At 45.5% G+C, this 26,986-nt stretch overlaps 1 protein-coding gene across 1 annotated transcript in view; it reads left to right on the forward strand.

Annotated features, from left to right (window-relative positions):
* Positions 1-26,986, forward strand: part of DNAH2 (dynein axonemal heavy chain 2) — a 261,666-nt gene that overhangs the window by 144,267 nt on the left and 90,413 nt on the right. The window contains exons 42-45 of the mRNA XM_063930819.1: positions 11,444-11,662; positions 11,940-12,057; positions 16,210-16,346; positions 16,527-16,664. Coding sequence (XP_063786889.1) covers positions 11,444-11,662; positions 11,940-12,057; positions 16,210-16,346; positions 16,527-16,664 — 612 coding nt within the window. The remainder of the gene's footprint in view (positions 1-11,443; positions 11,663-11,939; positions 12,058-16,209; positions 16,347-16,526; positions 16,665-26,986) is intronic.

Consider the following 26,986-nt stretch of genomic DNA (forward strand, 5'->3'; position numbering starts at 1 on the left):
ACTTATGTAAGGACACACGTGTATGTTAGTTAGGGCAGTCACACTTATGTAAGGACATATCTGTATGTTAGTTAGGGCAGCCACACTTATGTAAGAACACATCTGTATGTTAGGGCAGCCACACTTATGTAAGGACACATCTGTATGTTAGGGCAGCCACACTTATGTAAGGACACATCTGTATGTTAGTTAGGGTAGTCACACTTATGTAAGGACACATCTGTATGTTAGGGCAGTCACACTTATATAAGGACACATCTGTATGTTGGTGCAGTCACACTTCTATAAGGACACATCTGTATGTTAGGGCAGTCACACTTATATAAGGACGCATCTGTGTGTTAGTTGGTGCAGCCACACTTATGTAAGGATGCATCTTTATGCTAAAAAGGGCAGTCACACTTATGTAAGGACACATCTGTATGTTAGGGCAGCCACACTTATGTAAGGACACATCTGTATGTTAGTTAGGGCAGTCACACTTATGTAAGGACATATCTGTATGTTAGTTAGGGCAGCCACACTTATGTAAGAACACATCTGTATGTTAGGGCAGCCACACTTATGTAAGGACACATCTGTATGTTAGGGCAGCCACACTTATGTAAGGACACATCTGTATGTTAGTTAGGGCAGTCACACTTATGTAAGGACACATCTGTATGTTAGTTAGGGCAGCCACACTTATGTAAGGATTCATCTGTATGTTAGTTGGTGCAGCCACACTTATGTAAGGACACATCTGTATGTTAGGGCAGCCACACTTATGTAAGGACACATCTGTATGTTAGTTAGGGTAGTCACACTTATGTAAGGACACATCTGTATGTTAGGGCAGTCACACTTATATAAGGATGCATCTCTATGTTAGGGCAGTCACACTTATATAAGGACACATCTGTATGTTAGGGCAGTCACACTTATATAAGGACACATCTGTATGTTAGTTAGGGCAGTCACACTTATATAAGGACACATCTGTATGTTAGGGCAGTCACACTTATATAAGGACACATCTGTATGTTAGGGCAGTCACACTTATGTAAGGACACATCTGTATGTTATTTAGGGCAGTCACACTTATATAAGGACACATCTGTATGTTAGTTAGGGCAGTCACACTTATATAAGGACGCATCTGTGTGTTAGTTGGTGCAGCCACACTTATGTAAGGATGCATCTTTATTCTTTATGCTAGAAAGGGCAGTCACACTTATGTAAGGACACATCTGTATGTTAGGGCAGCCACACTTATGTAAGGACACATCTGTATGTTAGTTAGGGCAGCCACACTTATGTAAGGACATATTTGTACAGTATGTTAGGGCAGCCACACTTATGTAAGGACACATCTGTATGTTAGGGCAGCCACACTTATGTAAGGACACATCTGTATGTTAGTTAGGGCAGCCACACTTATGTAAGGACACACGTGTATGTTAGTTAGGGCAGTCACACTTATGTAAGGACACATCTGTATGTAAGTTAGGGCAGCCACACTTATGTAAGGACACACCTGTATGTTAGTTAGTGCAGCCACACTTATGTAAGGACATATCTGTATGTTAGTTAGGGCAGCCACACTTATGTAAGGACACATCTGTATGTTAGTTAGGGCAGCCACACTTATGTAAGGAAACATCTGTATGTTAGGGCAGCCACACTTATGTAAGGACATTTCTGTATGTTAGTTAGGGCAGCCACACTTATGTAAGGACACATCTGTATGTTAGTTAGGGCAGCCACACTTATGTAAGGACACATCTGTATCTTAGTTAGGGCAGCCACACTTATGTAAGGACACATCTGTATGTTAGGGCAGCCACACTTATGTGAGGACACATCTGTATGTTAGTTAGGGCAGTCACACTTATGTAAGGACACATCTGTATGTTAGTTAGGGCAGCCACACTTATGTAAGGACACATCTGTATGTTAGGGCAGTCACACTTATGTAAGGACACATCTGTATGTTAGGGCAGCCACACTTATGTAAGGACACATCTGTATGTTAGTTAGGGCAGCCACACTTATGTAAGGACACATCTGTATGTTAGTTAGGGCAGCCACACTTATGTAAGGACACATCTGTATCTTAGTTAGGGCAGCCACACTTATGTAAGGACACATCTGTATGTTAGGGCAGTCACACTTATGTAAGGACACATCTGTATGTTAGTTAGGGCAGTCACACTTATGTAAGGACACATCTGTATGTTAGTTAGGGCAGCCACACTTATGTAAGGACACATCTGTATCTTCGTTAGGGCAGCCACACATATGTAAGGACACATCTGTATGTTAGGGCAGCCACACTTATGTAAGGACACATCTGTATGTTAGTTAGGGTAGTCACACTTATGTAAGGACACATCTGTATGTTAGGGCAGTCACACTTATATAAGGACAAATCTGTATGTTGGTGCAGTCACACTTATATAAGGACGCATCTGTATGTTAGGGCAGTCACACTTATATAAGGACACATCTGTATGTTAGTTAGGGCAGTCACACTTATATAAGGACACATCTGTATGTTAGGGCAGTCACACTTCTATAAGGACACATCTGTATGTTAGGGCAGTCACACTTATATAAGGACGCATCTGTGTGTTAGTTGGTGCAGCCACACTTATGTAAGGATGCATCTTTATGCTAGAAAGGGCAGTCACACTTATGTAAGGACACATCTGTATGTTAGGGCAGCCACACTTATGTAAGGACACATCTGTTTGTTAGTTAGGGCAGCCACACTTATGTAAGGACACACGTGTATGTTAGTTAGGGCAGTCACACTTATGTAAGGACATATCTGTATGTTAGTTAGGGCAGCCACACTTATGTAAGAACACATCTGTATGTTAGGGCAGCCACACTTATGTAAGGACACATCTGTATGTTAGGGCAGCCACACTTATGTAAGGACACATCTGTATGTTAGTTAGGGCAGCCACACTTATGTAAGGACACACGTGTATGTTAGTTAGGGCAGTCACACTTATGTAAGGACACATCTGTATATTAGTTAGGGCAGCCACACTTATGTAAGGACACATCTGTATGTTAGTTAGGGCAGCCACACTTATGTAAGGACATATCTGTATGTTAGTTAGGGCAGTCACACTTATGTAAGGACACATCTGTATGTAAGTTAGGGCAGTCACACTTATGTAAGGACACATCTGTATGTTAGGGCAGCCACACTTATGTAAGGACACATCTGTATCTTAGTTAGGGCAGCCACACTTATGTAAGGACACATCTGTATGTTTGTTAGGGCAGCCACACTTATGTAATGACACATCTGTATGTTAGTCGGTGCAGCCACACTTATGTAAGGACACATCTGTATGTTTGTTAGGGCAGTCACACTTATGTAATGACACATCTGTATGTTAGTCGGTGCAGCCACACTTATGTAAGGACACATCTGTATGTTAGTTAGGGCAGCCACACTTATGTAAAGACATATCTGTATGTTAGTTAGGGCAGTCACACTTATGTAAGGACACATCTGTCTGTTAGTCGGTGCAGCCACACTTATGTAAGGACACATCTGTATGTTAGTTAGGGCAGCCACACTTATGTAAGGACATATCTGTATGTTAGTTAGGGCAGTCACACTTATGTAAGGACACATCTGTATGTTAGTTAGGGCAGCCACACTTATGTAAGGACACATCTGTATGTTAGGGCAGTCACACTTATGTAAGGACACATCTGTATGTTAGTTAGGGCAGTCACACTTATGTAAGGACACATCTGTATGTTAGTTAGGGCAGTCACACTTATGTAAGGATTCATCTGTATGTTAGTTGGTGCAGCCACACTTATGTAAGGACACATCTGTATGTTAGGGCAGCCACACTTATGTAAGGACACATCTGTATGTTAGTTAGGGTAGTCAAACTTATGTAAGGACACATCTGTATATTAGGGCAGTCACACTTATATAAGGACACATCTGTATGTTGGTGCAGTCACACTTATATAAGGACGCATCTGTATGTTAGGGCAGTCACACTTATGTAAGGACACATCTGTATGTTAGGGCAGTCACACTTATGTAAGGACACATCTGTATGTTAGTTAGGGCAGTCACACTTATGTAAGGATTCATCTGTATGTTAGTTGGTGCAGCCACACTTATGTAAGGACACATCTGTATGTTAGTTAGGGTAGTCACACTTATGTAAGGACACATCTATATGTTAGGGCAGTCACACTTATATAAGGACACATCTGTATGTTGGTGCAGTCACACTTATATAAGGACGCATCTGTATGTTAGGGCAGTCACACTTATATAAGGACACATCTGTATGTTAGTTAGGTCAGTCACACTTATATAAGGACACATCTGTATGTTTGGGCAGTCACACTTCTATAAGGACACATCTGTATGTTAGGGCAGTCACACTTATATAAGGACGCATCTGTGTGTTAGTTGGTGCAGCCACACTTATGTAAGGATGCATCTTTATGCTAGAAAGGGCAGTCACACTTATGTAAGGACACATCTGTATGTTAGGGCAGCCACACTTATGTAAGGACACATCTGTATGTTAGTTAGGGCAGCCACACTTATGTAAGGACACACGTGTATGTTAGTTAGGGCAGTCACACTTATGTAAGGACATATCTGTATGTTAGTTAGGGCAGCCACACTTATGTAAGAACACATCTGTATGTTAGGGCAGCCACACTTATGTAAGGACACATCTGTATGTTAGGGCAGCCACACTTATGTAAGGACACATCTGTATGTTAGTTAGGGCAGCCACACTTATGTAAGGACACACGTGTATGTTAGTTAGGGCAGTCACACTTATGTAAGGACACATCTGTATGTTAGTTAGGGCAGCCACACTTATGTAAGGACACATCTGTATGTTAGTTAGGGCAGCCACACTTATGTAAGGACATATCTGTATGTTAGTTAGGGCAGTCACACTTATGTAAGGACACATCTGTATGTAAGTTAGGGCAGTCACACTTATGTAAGGACACATCTGTATGTTAGTTAGGGCAGCCACACTTATGTAAGGACACACCTGTATGTTAGTTAGGGCAGCCACACTTATGTAAGGACATATCTGTATATTAGTTAGGGCAGCCACACTTATGTAAGGACACATCTGTATGTTAGTTAGGGCAGCCACACTTATGTAAGGACACATCTGTATCTTAGGGCAGCCACACTTATGTAAGGACACATCTGTATGTTAGTTAGGGCAGCCACACTTATGTAAGGACACATCTGTATGTTTGTTAGGGCAGCCACACTTATGTAATGACACATCTGTATGTTAGTCGGTGCAGCCACACTTATGTAAGGACACATCTGTATGTTAGTTAGGGCAGTCACACTTATGTAAGGACACATCTGTCTGTTAGTCGGTGCAGCCACACTTATGTAAGGACACATCTGTATGTTAGTTAGGGCAGCCACACTTATGTAAGGACATATCTGTATGTTAGGGCAGTCACACTTATGTAAGGACATATCTGTATGTTAGTTAGGGCAACCACACTTATGTAATGACATATTTGTATGTTAGTTAGGGCAGTCACACTTATGTAAGGACACATCTGTATGTTAGTTAGGGCAGCCACACTTATGTAAGGACACATCTGTATGTTAGGGCAGTCACACTTATGTAAGGACACATCTGTATGTTAGTTAGGGCAGTCACACTTATGTAAGGACACATCTGTATGTTAGTTAGGGCAGTCACACTTATGTAAGGATTCATCTGTATGTTAGTTGGTACAGCCACACTTATGTAAGGACACATCTGTATGTTAGGGCAGCCACACTTATGTAAGGACACATCTGTATGTTAGTTAGGGTAGTCACACTTATGTAAGGACACATCTGTATGTTAGAGCAGTCACACCTATATAAGGACACATCTGTATGTTGGTGCAGTCACACTTATATAAGGACGCATCTGTATGTTAGGGCAGTCACACTTATATAAGGACACATCTGTATGTTAGTTAGGGCAGTCACACTTATATAAGGACACATCTGTATGTTAGGGCAGTCACACTTATATAAGGACGCATCTGTGTGTAAGTTGGTGCAGCTACACTTATGTAAGGATGCATCTTTATGCTAGAAAGGGCAGTCACACTTATGTAAGGACACATCTGTATGTTAGGGCAGCCACACTTATGTAAGGACACATCTGTATGTTAGTTAGGGCAGCCACACTTATGTAAGGACATATCTGTATGTTAGTTAGGGCAGCCACACTTATGTAAGAACACATCTGTATGTTAGGGCAGCCATACTTATGTAAGGACACATCTGTATGTTAGGGCAGCCACACTTATGTAAGGACACATCTGTATGTTTGTTAGGGCAGCCACACTTATGTAAAGACATATCTGTATGTTTGTTAGGGCAGTCACACTTATGTAAGGACACATCTGTATGTTAGTCGGTACAGCCACACTTATGTAAGGACACATCTGTATGTTAGTTAGGGCAGTCACACTTATGTAAGGACATATCTGTATGTTAGTTAGGGCAGCCACACTTATGTATATTAGTGTTAGGGCAGTCACACTTATGTAAGGACACATCTGTATGTAAGTTAGGGCAGTCACACTTATGTAAGGACACATCTGTATGTTAGTTAAGGCAGCCACACTTATGTAAGGACACACCTGTATGTTAGTTAGGGCAGCCACACTTATGTAAGGACATATCTTTATGTTAGTTAGGGCAGCCACACTTATGTAAGGACACATCTGTATGTTAGTTAGGGCAGCCACACTTATGTAAGGACACATCTGTATCTTAGTTAGGGCAGCCACACTTATGTAAGGACACATCTGTATGTTAGGGCAGCCACACTTATGTAAGGACATTTCTGTATGTTAGTTAGGGCAGCCACACTTATGTAAGGACACATCTGTATGTTAGTTAGGGCAGCCACACTTATGTAAGGACACATCTGTATGTTTGTTAGGGCAGCCACACTTATGTAAGGACATATCTGTATGTTTGTTAGGGCAGTCACACTTATGTAAGGACACATCTGTATGTTAGTTAGGGCAGCCACACTTATGTAAGGACATATCTGTATGTTAGTTAGGGCAGCCACACTTATGTAAGGACACATCTGTCTGTTAGTCGGTGCAGCCACACTTATGTAAGGACACATCTGTATGTTAGTTAGGGCAGCCACACTTATGTAAGGACATATCTGTATGTTAGTTAGGGCAGTCACACTTATGTAACGACATATCTGTATGTTAGTTAGGGCAGCCACACTTATGTAATGACATATCTGTATGTTAGTTAGGGCAGTCACACTTATGTAAGGACATATCTGTATGTTAGTTAGGGCAGCCACACTTATGTAATGACACATCTGTATGTTAGTCGGTGCAGCCACACTTATGTAAGGACACATCTGTATGTTAGTTAGGGCAGTCACACTTATGTAAGGACACATCTGTCTGTTAGTCGGTGCAGCCACACTTATGTAAGGACACATCTGTATGTTAGTTAGGGCAGCCACACTTATGTAAGGACATATCTGTATGTTAGGGCAGTCACACTTATGTAAGGACATATCTGTATGTTAGTTAGGGCAACCACACTTATGTAATGACATATTTGTATGTTAGTTAGGGCAGTCACACTTATGTAAGGACACATCTGTATGTTAGTTAGGGCAGCCACACTTATGTAAGGACACATCTGTATGTTAGGGCAGTCACACTTATGTAAGGACACATCTGTATGTTAGTTAGGGCAGTCACACTTATGTAAGGACACATCTGTATGTTAGTTAGGGCAGTCACACTTATGTAAGGATTCATCTGTATGTTAGTTGGTACAGCCACACTTATGTAAGGACACATCTGTATGTTAGGGCAGCCACACTTATGTAAGGACACATCTGTATGTTAGTTAGGGTAGTCACACTTATGTAAGGACACATCTGTATGTTAGAGCAGTCACACCTATATAAGGACACATCTGTATGTTGGTGCAGTCACACTTATATAAGGACGCATCTGTATGTTAGGGCAGTCACACTTATATAAGGACACATCTGTATGTTAGTTAGGGCAGTCACACTTATATAAGGACACATCTGTATGTTAGGGCAGTCACACTTATATAAGGACGCATCTGTGTGTAAGTTGGTGCAGCTACACTTATGTAAGGATGCATCTTTATGCTAGAAAGGGCAGTCACACTTATGTAAGGACACATCTGTATGTTAGGGCAGCCACACTTATGTAAGGACACATCTGTATGTTAGTTAGGGCAGCCACACTTATGTAAGGACATATCTGTATGTTAGTTAGGGCAGCCACACTTATGTAAGAACACATCTGTATGTTAGGGCAGCCATACTTATGTAAGGACACATCTGTATGTTAGGGCAGCCACACTTATGTAAGGACACATCTGTATGTTTGTTAGGGCAGCCACACTTATGTAAAGACATATCTGTATGTTTGTTAGGGCAGTCACACTTATGTAAGGACACATCTGTATGTTAGTCGGTACAGCCACACTTATGTAAGGACACATCTGTATGTTAGTTAGGGCAGTCACACTTATGTAAGGACATATCTGTATGTTAGTTAGGGCAGCCACACTTATGTATATTAGTGTTAGGGCAGTCACACTTATGTAAGGACACATCTGTATGTAAGTTAGGGCAGTCACACTTATGTAAGGACACATCTGTATGTTAGTTAGGGCAGCCACACTTATGTAAGGACACACCTGTATGTTAGTTAGGGCAGCCACACTTATGTAAGGACATATCTTTATGTTAGTTAGGGCAGCCACACTTATGTAAGGACACATCTGTATGTTAGTTAGGGCAGCCACACTTATGTAAGGACACATCTGTATCTTAGTTAGGGCAGCCACACTTATGTAAGGACACATCTGTATGTTAGGGCAGCCACACTTACAGTATGTAAGGACATTTCTGTATGTTAGTTAGGGCAGCCACACTTATGTAAGGACACATCTGTATGTTAGTTAGGGCAGCCACACTTATGTAAGGACACATCTGTATGTTTGTTAGGGCAGCCACACTTATGTAAGGACATATCTGTATGTTTGTTAGGGCAGTCACACTTATGTAAGGACACATCTGTATGTTAGTTAGGGCAGCCACACTTATGTAAGGACATATCTGTATGTTAGTTAGGGCAGCCACACTTATGTAAGGACACATCTGTCTGTTAGTCGGTGCAGCCACACTTATGTAAGGACACATCTGTATGTTAGTTAGGGCAGCCACACTTATGTAAGGACATATCTGTATGTTAGTTAGGGCAGTCACACTTATGTAAGGACATATCTGTATGTTAGTTAGGGCAGCCACACTTATGTAATGACATATCTGTATGTTAGTTAGGGCAGTCACACTTATGTAAGGACATATCTGTATGTTAGTTAGGGCAGCCACACTTATGTAAGGACATATCTGTATGTTAGTTAGGGCAGTCACACTTATGTAAGGACATATCTGTATGTTAGGGCAGTCACACTTATATAAGGACACATCTGTATGTTGGTGCAGTCACACTTATATAAGGACGCATCTGTATGTTAGGGCAGTCACACTTTTATAATGACACATCTGTATGTTAGTTAGGGCAGTCACACTTACATAAGTACACATCTGTATGTTAGGGCAGTCACACTTATATAAGGACGCATCTGTGTGTTAGTTGGTGCAGCCACACTTATGTAAGGATGCATCTTTATGTTAGAAAGGGCAATCAAACTTATGTAAGGACACATCTGTATGTTAGGGCAGCCACACTTATGTAAGGACACATCTGTATGTCAGTTAGGGCAGCCACACTTATGTAAGGACATATCTGTATGTTAGTTAGGGCAGTCACACTTATGTAAGGACACATCTGTATGTTAGGGCAGCCACACTTATGTAAGGACATATCTGTATGTTAGTTAGGGCAGTCACACTTATGTAAGGGCTCATCTGTATGTTAGTTAGGGCATCCACACTTATGTAAGGACACATCGGTATGTTAGTTAGGGCAGCCACACTTATGTAAGGACACATCTGTATGTTAGTTTGGGCAGTCACACTTATGTAAGGACGCATCTGTATGTTAGTTGGTGCAGCCACACTTATGTAAGGATTCATCTGTATGTTAGTTGGTGCAGTCACACTTATGTAAGGACATATTTGTATGTTAGTTAGGGCAGCCACACTTATGTAAGGACACATCTGTATGTTAGTTGGTGCAGTCACACTTATATAAGGACGCATCTGTATGTTAGGGCAGTCACACTTATATAAGGACACATCTGTATGTTAGGGCAGTCACACTTATATAAGGACGCATCTGTGTGTTAGTTGGTGCAGCCACACTTATGTAAGGATGCATCTTTATGTTAGAAAGGGCAGTCACACTTATGTAAGGACACATCTGTATGTTAGGGCAGCCACACTTATGTAAGGACACATCTGTATGTTAGTTAGGGCAGCCACACTTATGTAAGGACATATCTGTATGTTAGTTAGGGCAGCCAAGGACACATCTGTATGTTAGTTAGGGCAGCCACACTTATGTAAGGACATATCTGTATGTTAGTTAGGGCAGCCACACTTATGTAAGGACACATCTGTATGTTAGTTAGGGCAGCCACACTTATGTAAGGACACATCTGTATGTTAGTTAGGGCAGCCACACTTATGTAATGTCATATCTGTATGTTAGTTAGGGCAGCCACACTTATGTAAGGACACATCTGTATGTTAGTTAGGGCAGCCACACTTATGTAATGACATATCTGTATGTTAGTTAGGGCAGCCACACTTATGTAAGGACATATCTGTATGTTAGTTAGGGCAGTCACACTTATGTAAGGACATATCTGTATGTTAGTTAGGGCAGCCACACTTATGTAAGGACACATCTGTATGTTAGTTAGGGCAGTCACACTTATGTAAGGACATATCTGTATGTTAGTTAGGGCAGCCACACTTATGTAAGGACATATCTGTATGTTAGTTAGGGCAGTCACACTTATGTAAGGACATATCTGTATGTTAGTTAGGGCAGCCACACTTATGTAAGGACACATCTGTATGTTAGTTAGGGCAGTCACACTTATGTAAGGACACATCTGTATGTTAGTTAGGGCAGCCACACTTATGTAAGGACATATCTGTATGTTAGTTAGGGCAGCCACACTTATGTAAGGACACATCTGTATGTTAGTTGGTGCAGCCACACTTATGTATGTGAGTGAATGTGTTTAAGACTATGAGTGCAGCGATGTTTGTGTGTAGTACACTCAGCACATTATTTCTGCATTAGAGGTGTGTCCGCTCACCTGTTCTGAATGACATATGTGCACGTTTGGAATCTGCTCTCTGATATTTCCCTCATTGCGCCCGTTGTACGTCCTCAGCTGCGGGAACAGATTGAACAGGAACTGCGCCTCTCCGGCCTGCAAATCACGCCGTTCACCGTCGCCAAAGTCATCCAGCTGTACGAAACCAAGACGTCGCGCCATTCCTGCATGATCGTGGGGAGGACCTGCAGCGGGAAGTCCACCACCTGGCGCTGCCTGCAGGCGGCTCTGACTGCGCTCAACCGTACCGGTGACCCCACCTATAACCCTGTGCGGGTGAGTGAGGAGTATCATTTATGAAGCACAGAACGTGCAGACCTGAGATGCATCTTGTGCTTTTAGTACTTTTATGTATAAAAATCCTGTCCCTATGGAGAACACGGCAATGAGCACCTCCCAAAGCTGCCCATATAGAGCACTACGGGGATAGCGCTATAGGCTCCCTATAGGGATGTTACCAGGCCTATGTGACCCCTGACCTTGCCCATAGGTGCTAGCATGAGAATAGGACAGTAGGATGAGTTTATATGTTCATTATGTGTCCTGTGCGCAGGATTTCCCGCTGAATCCCAAGGCGGTGTCCCTGGGGGAACTCTATGGAGAGTACGACCTGACTACCAACGAGTGGACGGATGGCGTTCTCTCCAGTCTCATGAGGACAGCGTGCGCCGGTACGTCCCAGCTGTGTGATCTACATGTGCTGTGTAATACAGAGAGAGGACAGGCGGGGGCTGTGTAATACAGAGAGAGGACAGACGGGGGCTGTGTAATACAGAGAGAGGACAGGCGGGGGCTGTGTAATACAGAGAGAGGACAGACGGGGGCTGTGTAATACAGAGAGAGGACAGGCGGGGGGCTGTGTAATACAGAGAGAGGACAGGCGGGGGCTGTGTAATACAGAGAGAGGACAGGCGGGGGCTGTGTAATACAGAGAGAGGACAGGCGGGGTATGTGTAATACAGAGAGAGGACAGGTGGGGGCTGTGTAATACAGAGAGAGGGCAGGCGGGGGCTGTGCAATACAGAGAGAGGACAGGCGGGGTATGTGTAATACAGAGAGAGGACAGACGGGGGCTGTGTAATACAGAGAGAGGACAGGCGGGGTATGTGTAATACAGAGAGAGGACAGACGGGGGCTGTGTAATACAGAGAGAGGACAGGCGGGGGCTGTGTAATACAGAGAGAGGACAGACGGGGGCTGTGTAATACAGAGAGAGGACAGGCGGGGGGCTGTGTAATACAGAGAGAGGACAGGCGGGGGCTGTGTAATACAGAGAGAGGGCAGGCGGGGGCTGTGTAATACAGAGAGAGGACAGGCGGGGTATGTGTAATACAGAGAGAGGACAGGCCGGGGCTGTGTAATACAGAGAGAGGACAGGCGGGGGCTGTGTAATACAGAGAGAGGACAGGCGGGGGCTGTGTAATACAGAGAGAGGACAGACCAGGGCTGTGTAATACAGAGAGCGGACAGGCGGGGGCTGTGTAATACAGAGAGAGGACAGGCGGGGGCTGTGTAATACAGAGAGAGGACAGGTGGGGGCTGTGTAATACAGAGAGAGGACAGGTGGGGGCTGTGTAATACAGAGAGAGGACAGGCGGGGGCTGTGTAATACAGAGAGAGGACAGGCGGGGGCTGTGTAATACAGAGAGAGGAGAGAAGGGGCTGTGTAATACAGAGAGAGGACAGACGGGGGCTGTGTAATACAGAGAGAGGACAGACGGGGGCTGTGTAATACAGAGAGAGGACAGGCGGGGGCTGTGTAATACAGAGAGAGGACAGGCGGGGGCTGTGTAATACAGAGAGAGGACAGGCGGGGCTGTGTAATACAGAGAGAGGACAGGCGGGGGCTGTGTAATACAGAGAGAGGACAGGCGGGGGGCTGTGTAATACAGAGAGAGGACAGGCGGGGGCTGTGTAATACAGAGAGAGGACAGGCGAGGGCTGTGTAATACAGAGAGAGAACAGGCGGGGGCTGTGTAATACAGAGAGCGGACAGGCGGGGGCTGTGTAATACAGAGAGAGGACAGACTGGGGCTGTGTAATACAGAGAGAGGACAGACGGGGTATGTGTAATACAGAGAGCGGACAGACGGGGGCTGTGTAATACAGAGAGGACAGAAAGGGGCTGTGTAATACAGAGAGAGGACAGACCAGGGCTGTGTAATACAGAGAGAGGACAGGCGGGGGCTGTGTAATACAGAGAGAGGACAGGCGGGGGCTGTGTAATACAGAGAGAGGACAGACGGGCAGTATGTGTAATACAGAGAGAGGACAGACGGGCAGTATGTGTAATACAGAGAGAGGACAGACCAGGCCTGTGTAATACAGAGAGAGGACAGACAGGCGGCATGTGTAATACAGAGAGAGGACAGGTGGGGGCTGTGTAATACAGAGAGAGGACAGGCGGGGGCTGTGTAATACAGAGAGAGGAGAGAAGGGGCTGTGTAATACAGAGAGAGGACAGACGGGGGCTGTGTAATACAGAGAGAGGACAGACGGGGGCTGTGTAATACAGAGAGAGGACAGGCGGGGGCTGTGTAATACAGAGAGAGGACAGGCGGGGGCTGTGTAATACAGAGAGAGGACAGGCGGGGCTGTGTAATACAGAGAGAGAGGACAGGCGGGGGCTGTGTAATACAGAGAGAGGACAGGCGGGGGCTGTGTAATACAGAGAGAGGACAGGCGGGGGGCTGTGTAATACAGAGAGAGGACAGGCGGGGGCTGTGTAATACAGAGAGAGGACAGGCGGGGGCTGTGTAATACAGAGAGCGGACAGGCGGGGGCTGTGTAATACAGAGAGCGGACAGGCGGGGGCTGTGTAATACAGAGAGAGGACAGACTGGGGCTGTGTAATACAGAGAGAGGACAGGCGGGGTATGTGTAATACAGAGAGAGGACAGGCGGGGCTGTGTAATACAGAGAGAGGACAGACGGGGTATGTGTAATACAGAGAGCGGACAGACGGGGGCTGTGTAATACAGAGAGGACAGAAAGGGGCTGTGTAATACAGAGAGAGGACAGACCAGGGCTGTGTAATACAGAGAGAAGACAGGCGGGGGCTGTGTAATACAGAGAGAGGACAGGCGGGGGCTGTGTAATACAGAGAGAGGACAGACGGGCAGTATGTGTAATACAGAGAGAGGACAGGCGGGGGCAGTATGTGTAATACAGAGAGAGGACAGACCAGGGCTGTGTAATACAGAGAGAGGACAGACAGGCGGCATGTGTAATACAGAGAGAGGACAGGCGGGGGCTGTGTAATACAGAGAGAGGACAGACCAGGGCTGTGTAATACAGAGAGCGGACAGGCAGGGCTGTGTAATACAGAGAGAGGACAGACGGGGGGCTGTGTAGTACAGAGAGAGGACAGATGGGGGCTGTGTAATACAGAGAGAGGACAGACAGGGGCTGTGTAATACAGAGAGAGGATAGACCAGGGCTGTGTAATACAGAGAGAGGACAGACGGGGGCTGTGTAATACAGAGAGAGGACAGACGGGGTATGTGTAATACAGAGAGAGGACAGACCAGGGGCTGTGTAATACAGAGAGAGGACAGGCGGGGTATGTGTAATACAGAGAGAGGACAGGCGGGGGCTGTGTACTACATAGACAGAGGACAGACAGGGTATGTGTAATACAGAGAGAGAACAGACTGGGGCTGTGTAATACAGAGAGAGGACAGATGGGGGCTGTGTAATACAGAGAGAGGACAGACTGGGTATGTGTAATACAGAGAGAGGACAGGCGGGGTATGTGTAATACAGAGAGAGGACAGACGAGCGGTATGTGTAATACAGAGAGAGAACAGGCGGGGTATGTGTAATACAGAGAGAGGACAGGCGGGGGCTGTGTAATACAGAGAGAGGACAGACGGGGTATGTGTAATACAGAGAGAGGAGAGGTGGGGTATGTGTAATACAGAGAGAGGACAGGCGTGGTATGTGTAATACAGAGAGAGGACAGATGGGGGCTGTGTAATACAGAGAGAGGACAGATTGGGGCTGTGTAATACAGAGAGAGGACAGGCGGGGTATGTGTAATACAGAGAGAGGAGAGGCGGGGGCTGTGTAATACAGAGAGAGGACAGGCCGGGGCTGTGTAATACAGAGAGAGGACAGGCGGGGGCTGTGTAATACAGAGAGCGGACAGGCGGGGGCTGTGTAATACAGAGAGAGGACAGACTGGGGCTGTGTAATACAGAGAGAGGACAGGCGGGGTATGTGTAATACAGAGAGAGGACAGGTGGGGGCTGTGTAATACAGAGAGAGGACAGGCGGGGCTGTGTAATACAGAGAGAGGACAGACGGGCTATGTGTAATACAGAGAGCGGACAGACGGGGGCTGTGTAATACAGAGAGGACAGACAGGGGCTGTGTAATACAGAGAGAGGACAGACCAGGGCTGTGTAATACAGAGAGAGGACAGGCGGGGGCTGTGTAATACAGAGAGAGGACAGGCGGGGGCTGTGTAATACAGAGAGAGGACAGACGGGCAGTATGTGTAATACAGAGAGAGGACAGGCGGGGTATGTGTAATACAGAGAGAGAGGACAGGCAGGCGGTATGTATAATACAGAGAGAGAGAGGACAGGCAGGCGATATGTGTAATACAGAGAGAGGACAGGCAGGCGGTATGTGTAATACAGAGAGAGAGGACAGACGGGGTATGTGTAATACAGAGAGAGGACAAGCGGGGTATGTGTAATACAGAGAGAGAGGACAGGCAGGCAGTATGTATAATACAGAGAGAGAGAGGACAGGCAGGCGGTATGTTACACTCCCTCCTGTGGAGGTAAGTACTGTACATAGTGTGTCTCCTGTAGATGAGCGGCCGGATGAGAAGTGGATCGTGTTTGACGGGCCGGTGGACACTCTGTGGATCGAGAGCATGAATTCTGTGATGGATGATAACAAAGTCCTAACTCTCATTAATGGGGAGCGGATTGCAATGCCTGAGCAGGTGAGCTAGCAATCAGATGAGCGCTATGATGAAAGTCTGTAGAAGTGGCATGCCTGAGATAATGCGCTGTGTGATACAGCAGGAGGAATGGTGCTCGGTAACTGTACTCCCGATACATATCCGTCACTGGTATCTGGCCTGCGTCACGGGCCCACTGCTAACCTGCCCCCGTTTCCTCAGGTCTCGCTGCTGTTTGAGGTGGCGGATCTCGCAGTAGCCTCTCCGGCCACCGTGTCCCGTTGCGGGATGGTCTACACCGACCACACCAGCCTGGGCTGGAAGCCCTATGTCCAGTCATGGCTGGAGAAGCGACCCAAGGTAAGACAGAGGCAGCGATGGGAAGGGATGAGCTAGGACTCGGCGTTCCTGATTAGTCAGTGCGGATGAAGGGAGGAGGACTGAGGGGATGAGACTGTTCTCCTGTGACTTCTGCAGTAATCTAGGGGACACTCTGTGACCGTCGGCATCGGGGCATAGAATAAGTTGCCCCAGCATAGGCAGCCATTGGGTGAATGGAAGATTACTGCCAGCTAAGGGCCTGATTCCCAGCAGCACACAATGCCGGTGTTCACATAGTTTAGCAATCATTAACAACTGGGCATTTGCAAAACTCTACTAATGCGCATGCGTTACCTGGAGTGTACACACGGAGGCGCTGTTGCAATTGAGTCAGACGGTATAAAAAATGCAGCGGAAAAGTGATAGACAGTCCTGGTTGGTGACTGGGAAATGGATAAGGGACCAACAAACATGGAGCTTCCAGTGGGCGTGTCATAGGATTATTGTGTGCCGGCAGTTGCGTTCCCATATGCACTGCCACAGTGCAGCCATCGGGGGGGGGGGGTGACTGTGGGGACTGGTGTCCCGTGCCCTTGCAGAGAACGGGGAGCCCGCCCCTGGCTTCTCCTGGCAATACCTGGAGAGCTGCACCAGGCTGTGAGACAACAGAGGGCTGATGCACAGGGAGGACTTCTTAAAGCAAGGCTTCCCTGCGCATCAGCTCTCTGAACCGTTCCTGTAGGTCCGCTGTCAAAGTCAGAAAAATGTCTCAATGCACGTTGCCATATTTGCACCGCACACTGGTCCGTGCTGCGCATGCGTACGCTCTCCCGTGGAAGCGCATACCCGCAATAGCGTGCACTCGCACGCGCAGTATGCGCATTTACGGTAGAGTTTATGTGATCGTAGCGTGCGACTCATTAGTTACAAATGTTCACAATTAATGTAGTTTATAGATCATGATCCCTTTGATAGTTTCTGTAAGTTTGGGTAAAGTACAATGTCCCAGAGCTGAGGAGTCCCTCTTTGCATCGTACGAAGGGTCTAACAGGAATCATACTGCAGTGTTTGGTACCCATCGGAAGAGTATTTAAATAGCAATATTCCGGTGTTGGTTTGGAGCGTATTAATCGCTCGTGCGAATAGTTATGGACATAAGAAGTTTATGTCCATTTCTATGATTTACACATACTCAGGTATGCGGCGGGAAACCCAGTTTCCCACCCACCTGAGCTGTTGGAAATCGTCACAGCCCACCTGTATGAATCACCCTATGACCTTTTGTTATGATACGGGGCCGAATTCCTTCGGCCAATGGACAATGGGATTGTAGGACCAGGAGATTGCATTGTGTGTGGGGCATAAATAGGCAGGCCGACCACATCCAGCTCTCACTCTCTCATCAACGGTTATCTGCTGATAATCGGGAGCTGGATATCGAGGCGCTGGCGATCATACCCTTTGTGCGTAAGTTCTCTCCATAATCATTGTCTTTCTGCGAGCCAATTTCTCTCTCTCTCTCTCTCTATCTCTCTCTCTCCTCTTTTCTCTTAAATACCTTATAGTATTATAGTATGGTATTGTATTTCATTTAGGTCAGCGTAGTATTGTCTTATTGTATTTATTGTTTAGTTCTGTGGTTAGGAGGTCTCTGTTATATTGTAGCGTATCGTATGTACTGTTATCCCCTTTTACAAGTATATTAGATATAATACAGTTAATAGGCTTTGGAAACCTAAACCAGTATCAGTGTATTTACTATAGTGTTAAGTGTTCACTTGAGCGTCGGTGACGCTCAATCAGCTTTGTAGTTAGTCAGGTTACACAAGGTTGCATTTACACCCTGTACTCACATTAAGGTATTCTGTGTGTTTCATCGGTATAAGGTTTAACATAAAGGTATAGTGTTGTGAGCGTCTGCATCGCTGGTGACCTCCTCGTGGTCTCTAGCGTACGCTACGTTACAGCGAATCTTTCCCCTAGACATAACCAATAACGTGTCCTGTGATCCCTGGGCCGTGAGCGAACGTGACGCCTGAGCGTCTCGCCTACGGCTGAGCGATCGTTACGCAACTAGCGTACCATTACGGTACTTCTTAAGTAAACAGCGTACAGTGTTCTTAGCTTCATAAAGGGTTGTTTATACGACAAAGGAATTTAGCATTGTCAATTGCGGGCTCGTCCTATACTTCTCACATCTGCACTAGGTAGATCAGCAGACATTATCCCTCCAGCAAAGGGTGGGAGGTTGTCTCACAGTGCTAACGGGATAAGCGTCTGCTTCGCTTAGATAAAGGGTGCTGAAGGAACCCGGTAACCGGAAGTAAGAACAAAACGCTTGTGTCTTTTTAAAACTGTTTATTTTTCTTTTGTCTTGCGTACGCATACATACCTGCATTTCTTTTCACTTGTGTATTTCATTTTTTCGTATATCACTATTCCTGTTTGCCAAATTTTATAGTTGATAGAAAGTGCTAAAAAGAGATTTGCTGTTATTTAATAGTAGAGGTGATAGTTAAAGTATAGAACAAACACACGGTTTGTCTGAGATACAAGGCAGTCAGTGTGGATTGCGGTAGATGATCAGGGATCACCTACATTGATAAATAAATATATTGTGTTACGGTGGATCCTTTGCATTGCGTACACGTGTCGCTAACAAAGACTAGCGTACGCAATCCAAAGGCAGACGCACGCAGCGTTCATTACGCAACGTAGCGTCCGGTTACGCTCACGTAGCTCAAGTCACGAAAAAGTTGAATTAGCGCAAAGCGATAATTAGCGCAAGGCGATAATTAACGCACAGCGGTAGATAACGCGAAGCGGTAAATAACGCAAATCTGTTTTTAGAAAAAATCTGAAATTTAGTTTAACAGATCCTGCTCCTAATTGGTAACACTCTTGGCCTGAAGACAATTTCTGCGCAGAAATAGATATAGAAACAAAGTGTACATGTGTTGAGTGAGTGTGTTTTGTATACAAAAGTTTATATAACTTTAAGGTGGAACCAAAAGGAAAGCCGGGTACTCGTCAAGGGACATACGTGTAAGTGACATATACGGTGGCCAGGGAGGCATCCCTGGTTAAATAATATTTGAGCATTAGAGTATAGCGGACCATAAGGTAAAGGTAACAAGACCAGGAGGTCATAAGGTAACAAGACCAGGAGGTCATAAGGTAAAAAGGTCCGCTATAAAAGTCCAGTGGCACAACGCCTGGGGTGTTGGTGCAGAACCCATATAGGCCATAAGCTCTTGCTGAAGGAATCGCGGCCGGAAACATCGATTCCATTGATCTTTCAGTACATGACAAGTAGTGCTCGTGTACTGAACGATTGGACCGCACGTAATTGTGTGCAGTAGTTAGTGATCTGACCTAATACCATTAGAGTAAAGTGGTCACAAACGCTATTTGTACATTCTGACGTGATTTGTGTAATTTTTTATTTTTTCGGGAAGAGAAGTTCGCTGGTCACTCAGGAACTATCTAACAACCCCACCTTTACTGGAAAGAGTAAGTGTCCTGCGGGTAACCCTCATATGTTCCAGTAAACTGAAGGTTCCATAGGGGCCCTGTATCGAGTACGCCAGCACCACGTCGGTGTGATCAGGTCGTATTGGTCGAGGTGGGCGAGTGAGTGGGGTACTCGGTAAACCGCCACCGCCGGCCTACTGTGGAGTAATTTGGTTGTCTGAAAAGGCTTGCTGAAAACCTTGATACAGAGATCCAAGGAGGACTAAGCAACACCTGCAGACTATGGGGGCCAGTTGCTCAGGTAGGGGGCGATCAACCCTGGTTCAGGTTGATTCTGTGAACCGACCAGTTGGGTCGGCACGATATGTAATGTGTGAAAAATATGGAATTCACACCGAATCTTTATGTGATGAATGGGAGAGAATGACTGTACAAGACAGGGACAAGTTCCCAAGAATAGGTAGCTTCAGTCCAGAGGTGTTACAAAATTTAAGGAGGAGGATATGTCTCGTAAAATCAGCAAAGAGACGAATTCAGCATCATGATTATTTACAGTTATGGCACCAGGAAGGTGAGATACAGAGAGGTTTGGCTCTGGCGGCAGGATCTGGGGCAGTCAGGAAGTTGATTGCCACAGCTCCTCCCCCACCATACATTGCAGGAGAAAAGTTGATTGCGGAGAGAAACGCACTGGGTTGTAAAACACAAACTCTTAGTAACACTGTAAATGTTAATGATGTTAACCAAATAACTCGTGCAAGTATTAACCCGTGCAAGATGTACCCTGTTTTGAACCTTCCTCAGGAGTGTGATCAAGAAGACGATTCAGCAACAATTTCAGCTCTCTCTCTTGCAGCCACCATAGCAGAGACCACAGTAGGCACAGCGACACCCACGAGATTAGTGAAAGCCCCTAGCGGAGGGATAGGTGAGGTCGTGTCAACGGGTAAGTACGGCACCATGCACTACACTGAAACAATTGTACCACAACAAGCTGTAGAATCTACACAGGAAGAGGCTGTTAGAATTGCTCCTGTAAGGGTAATAGCAGTCCCCAATGGAAAAACAGATGTCTCTGGAGCCACTCCCATAAGGAACATTGCCATGTACACTCCATTTTCCAGAATGGAATTAAGAACAATAGTGTCCGAATTTCCTGACCCCAGGAAGGATTTAGTTGCTAGCCAAAAATACATCAGGGATTTAGGTAACACGGTAGAACCCAACAACAAGGATTGGCAGATACTGCTAAGAGCTTGTTTACCTTCCAATGTTGATGCAACTCAGTTTTTAGCTGATTGTGCATTGGATAAAGATGTACCGCTTACAGACGTGTACAACAAGGATAATGTAAAAAGGATAAATTTACAGCTAAAAGAGTATTTCCCAGCCGTTGTTAAATGGAATAAAATATTTTCCATTAAGCAAAAGGAGTCCGAAACGGCAACAGAATATTTTCACCGGGCACTATTAGAAATGGCAAAGTACACTGGTATAGAAGACATTAAGACCAACCCAAACCATCGGGAAGTAGCAGTATCTGTACTGATGGATGGTTTAAAGGAAACATTAAAGACTAGGGTTCAGACCACGCAACCATGCTGGCGAGGTCTGTCAGTGTCCGGCTTGAGAGAGGCTGCTATTGATCACGACAGAAACATCACTAGGCACAGGGAATCGCAAAGTGATAAGTTGATGTCCGTAAGTATACAGGCGCTGACCACAAGGCAGCCTGCGTATGTACCACCGAATCCTGTGGGTAAGGCAAGTGTAATAACATGTTTTTCTTGTAACAGACCGGGACACTTTGCACGAGAATGTAGAACAAAGAATGTACAAAGATCTTTTTAGCCCCCTAGACAACAACACAACACACGACATTGGGAGCAGGGTCCACAGAGGCGGAGTTTTGAGCCACATACAGGGGAAACAAAAAGATACCCCCCAAACAGAGACTGGCATGCCTCTGGTAGCTCCCAGCTAACTCCCTCACAAGTAGTTGCTGCCAGCGGGATTCAGGGAGGTCAGCATACCCAATAGGGGTGTGGCCATACCTGTAATCTGCAGCCAGTTAAGTTGATTGCTAGTCTTGGAAACGAACCAGAAATTGCAATCAATGTAGCTGGTAAGACTTTAAACTTTCTTGTAGACACAGGGGCGGCCAAGTCAGTGATAAATTCGACAGTGGGCATGAGAACCACTGGTAGGACAATTCCAGCCATGGGAGTAACAGGAGTAGTCCAGCACTACCCTGTTAGCAAACCAGCCGAGATTACAATAGGGCCTTTGCATACCAAGCATTCCTTTTTGCTGGCTGCATCTGCACCAACTAATCTCCTGGGAAGAGACTTACTATGTAAAATGGGTTGCGTCATTTATTGTACTCCTGAAGGTGTATTCTTGGACATCCCTGAGAATCACGCTCAGGAAGTACGAGACATGTTAGACTCCCCATCAAAATTAATGTCACACACCATTATGACAAATAGGAACCCATCCCAGGTAGAAGAGATGACATCTCAGATACCAGGGTCACTTTGGACAAAAGATGGACAGGACACTGGATTAATGGCAAACGTAGCTCCAGTAGTAGTACAAGTAAAAGAAGGTAGGATAGCTCCAAAAATCCCACAGTATCCTCTGAAGCCAGAGGTGGAGTTAGGAGTTTTTCCCGTAATAGAGCGCTTGCTACAACAGGGCATTCTAGTAAGAACGTCCAGCACAGCAAATAGTCCCATCTTCCCTGTTAAAAAGAGTGGGGGGAGGGGTTACAGGCTAGTGCAGGATCTAAGGGGGATTAACAAAATAGTTGAGAGTCAGTTCCCCGTAGTGCCTAATCCAGCTGTCATCCTAATGCAAATTCCTCCCACTGCCAAATTTTTCACTGTTATTGACCTCTGCTCCGCTTTCTTTTCGGTACCTCTGCACCCTGACAGCCAATATTTGTTTGCATTCACATACAGAGGAGTCCAATACACGTGGACTCGGTTACCCCAAGGTTTCATAGATAGTCCAAGTATATTTTCTCAGGCTTTGCATGATTGTTTACAGTCTTTCCAACCAGACAGTGGATCAGTATTGATACAGTACGTGGATGATTTATTACTGTGTTCAGATTCACTGGAAGCTTCCCTGAAGGATACGAAACAGCTCCTGTTTCATCTTTCAGACACAGGTCACAAGGTCTCCAAAGACAAGTTGCAATTATGCCAGACTAAGGTAAAATATTTGGGACACTGTCTAACACAAGGACTGAGACACTTGACCGCTGATAGAATCCAAGCCATTAGAGACATGACACTGCCACAAACCCAGCAACAGATCAGGACGTTTTTAGGAATGTGTGGGTATTGCCGTAATTGGATCCCAGGGTTTTCCATATTGGCGCTACCTTTGCAGGAAATGGTCTCCTCAAACAAACCTGATCGGATTTCGCATACAGACGAATCCGAAACAGCATTTGAGAGACTCAAACAGTGCCTAACGCAGGCACCAGCACTAGGTATGCCAGACTATGGGAAACCCTTTGAACTATACGGAACAGAAAGTGCTGGGTGCGCAGCAGGTGTACTAACACAAAAACACGGTGAGGCCAGCAGGCCAGTTGCATACTACAGCGCTCAGCTAGATACGGTAGCGCGGTCCCTCCCCACATGCTTGCGTAGCGTTGCAGCGATAGCATTGCTAGTGACAAAAAGCGAAGATGTCGTGCTAGGCCACAACCTCACAATCCATACACCGCATGCGGTATCTGCCTTATTGAATTCTGCCCAAACCAGACACGTCTCATCAGCAAGGTTTACGAGATGGGAATTGGCATTAATGGCCCCCGTAAACATCACCATAAGGAGATGCAGTGCATTAAACCCTGCAACATTTCTCCCAGGTGTGCCTGGACAGACACAAAGGGTGGGAGGTGAGAGTGATGGGGAAGGAGGATTTAATGCAAAGGAAGATGCACATGATTGTATGGAATATTTGACCCAAAATTTTACCGCAAGGCCTGACATCAGTGACAATCCACTAGAAGATGCAGAACTCACGTTCTACACGGACGGTAGTTGTCACAGACAGTCAGACTCGGGAGACTTGTGTACTGGATACGCAGTCGTAGATGACCAAGACACCATAGAAGCGGAACCGCTAGGCCCACCTCACTCAGCCCAGGTTGCTGAACTGGTCGCCCTAACCAGAGCATGTGAATTGGCTAAGGGAAAGTCAGCCAATATCTACACCGATTCCAGATACGCGTTCGGGGTAGTACATGATTTCGGAGCCCTATGGCGGCTCAGAAATTTCATGACGGCAGCTGGCACACCGATAGCGCATGCAGCTCATATAAAAAGGCTTCTAACAGCGATACAGGAACCCGACAGAGTGGCTGTTATCAAATGTAAAGCACATACATATAGCCAAGACCCAGTATCCCTTGGTAACAGCCGAGCAGACGAAGCTGCAAAGCTTGCAGCTGCTACCCCCATACGGACAGACACCACACAACTGATGGTATTTAATACCATCAACACACGAAAGTTGTGTGAAATGCAGAATTTGTGTTCCACTCAGGAGAGAGCAGTCTGGAAGGCAAAGGGATATGGCCAGGAGTCCTCAGGGCTCTGGACGGATGGACATGGTAAACCAGTGGCCCCCAGGGCATACCTTCCGTGTCTGGCTGAAGCAGCTCACGGGCTGACTCATCTAGGCAAGGAGGGGATGTGCAAATTGGTAAGAGCATACTGGTGCGCCCCAGGATTCTCCTCTCATGCTAGTAAAAGAGCAATGTCATGCCTTACCTGTCTGAGAAAGAATATTGGAAAGGCAATACCTACAGAACCATCCCATATCCCACCTGCCGGCGGCCCTTTCCAAGTAATACAAATTGACTTCATTCAATTGCCCCCATGTAGAAATTTAAAGTATGTACTTGTCTGTATAGATGTTTTCTCAAATTGGGTCGAAGCTTTTCCAGCAGCTACAAATACCGCTATGTTTACAGCTAAGAAAATTGTGCAGGAATTTGTATGTAGATATGGTATCCCTAGAATCATTGAAAGCGATAGGGGTACCCATTTTACAGGTGATGTCTTCCAAGGAATGTGTAAATTGATGGGTATTGATAGCAAGCTGCACACTCCGTACCGTCCACAGGCGAGTGCGAAGGTCGAAAGAGTGAACAGCACTATTAAAAATAAATTGAGTAAAGTAATGGCAGAGACAGGATTGACGTGGCCAGAAGCTTTACCCATTGTTTTGTATAGCATCAGAACCACTCCCAGGTCCCCTCTTAATCTGTCTCCTTTTGAAATTCTGTTTGGTCGACAACCGCATGTCATGATTAACCCTCAGGATGATTTGAAATGTAACAATGAAGTAACTGTAAAGTACTTGATTAATATGAGTAAGCAGTTGAGGAATCAAAATGATAATCTGAAGTTGGTGATTCCTGATTTACCAGATAGTAATTGTCATGACATTGAACCTGGGGATTATGTAATGATACGAAATTTTCTACGCTCAGGTTGTCTTATTGATAGATGGGAAGGACCATACCAGGTCTTATTGACTAGCACCACAGCATTGAAGGTTGCTGAGAGAGAGACTTGGGTCCATTCATCCCACTGCAAGAAGGTTGCTGATCCAGAGAAGTCCCGTGATAAGGAACAGACGGTAGAGGTTGTATCACTGGAGTGTCTGTTCCAGGAGGACTGAGGCGGCACCTGAGCCTTGAAGACCGGAAGCAGTTGTCGACTCCCCTCTCCCTTTTATTGTTTTTCTCCACTTCCCATCCCCTCTCCCTTAAAATTTCTTTTTCCCCCTTCTCATTCTTCTCTATTTCCTCCTCAAAGATGGACTTGCCCAAAGAGACTGTGATCCGGATTTTGATGTTGACCATGATGTTGACCAGAGCAGTCTATTCCGGCGAGAGTACCATAGAGGTCGAGAGAGGTTCTGGAATGGGTTCCGATTATGATGATGGAGGCGTAGTTTTCCAAGATCAACCAAACCAACAAGCAAAGGCGAGTATCAGAAAACGATCCGATAGAAGAAATTGTGATGGATTGTTAGCTGAAGAAAATTGTATCTGTAGGCTCTGTGATAATCTGGTTGAAGATGGATGCATAAAGAAATGCCAATCTAGTTTTAATATCCATATAGACCGGCATCCATTGAGTGACTATCACTCTCTAGTGGGTAACGTATTAAACAAGACCGATTGTTGGGTATGCTCTCAAGTACCTCAGGGTCACAGCAAATCAGGGCTAGTACCATTTCCTTTAACGTTAGGGGAGGTACTTGAGCTAAGTGGTGGGAGACCGGTGGACCGGAGGTTTAACATCTCCAGCCCTCCTAGTTTGAAGCTCCACCAATACCATGTGGATAGGTCCCTCATATGTTTTAACATCTCCAATCCCAGAAAACCGGGAAATTGGGAAGTGTCATGGAGCAACCTTACCATGACCTTTTCACACAGAGCAGATAGAATGCCTACAGATACAGAGCTCGTACGCCACATAGCCAGTAGAGGAAAATCTTTCCGGTATCGATATACCTTAGGAAATAGGATTACTAAAGTTGGAGAGGTATCACCAGGATACTGTGCACATATCGTACAAACCGATACGTGCATTAGGCAGATGGAAGAATTAGGGTCAGGAGATTTCACCTGGAAGGTTTGTAACATGGTCATGTCCTTCTCCGTCCCATATGTTCTCCCCGATGATGCATATTTCATATGCGGGAGAAAGGCGTACAAGTGGCTTGCCCCAAACTCTGAAGGATTGTGTTATATTGGAAAAGTATTGCCTGAAGTGATGACTGTAACACATGACAAAATGAAGGACATACACCGTGGTGCCCAAGCTCCTTATACTCACACTCATTACGAA

The sequence above is a fragment of the Pseudophryne corroboree genome, chromosome 6 (genome assembly GCF_028390025.1).
Source record: "Pseudophryne corroboree isolate aPseCor3 chromosome 6, aPseCor3.hap2, whole genome shotgun sequence".
NCBI classification, from domain to species: domain Eukaryota; kingdom Metazoa; phylum Chordata; class Amphibia; order Anura; family Myobatrachidae; genus Pseudophryne; species Pseudophryne corroboree.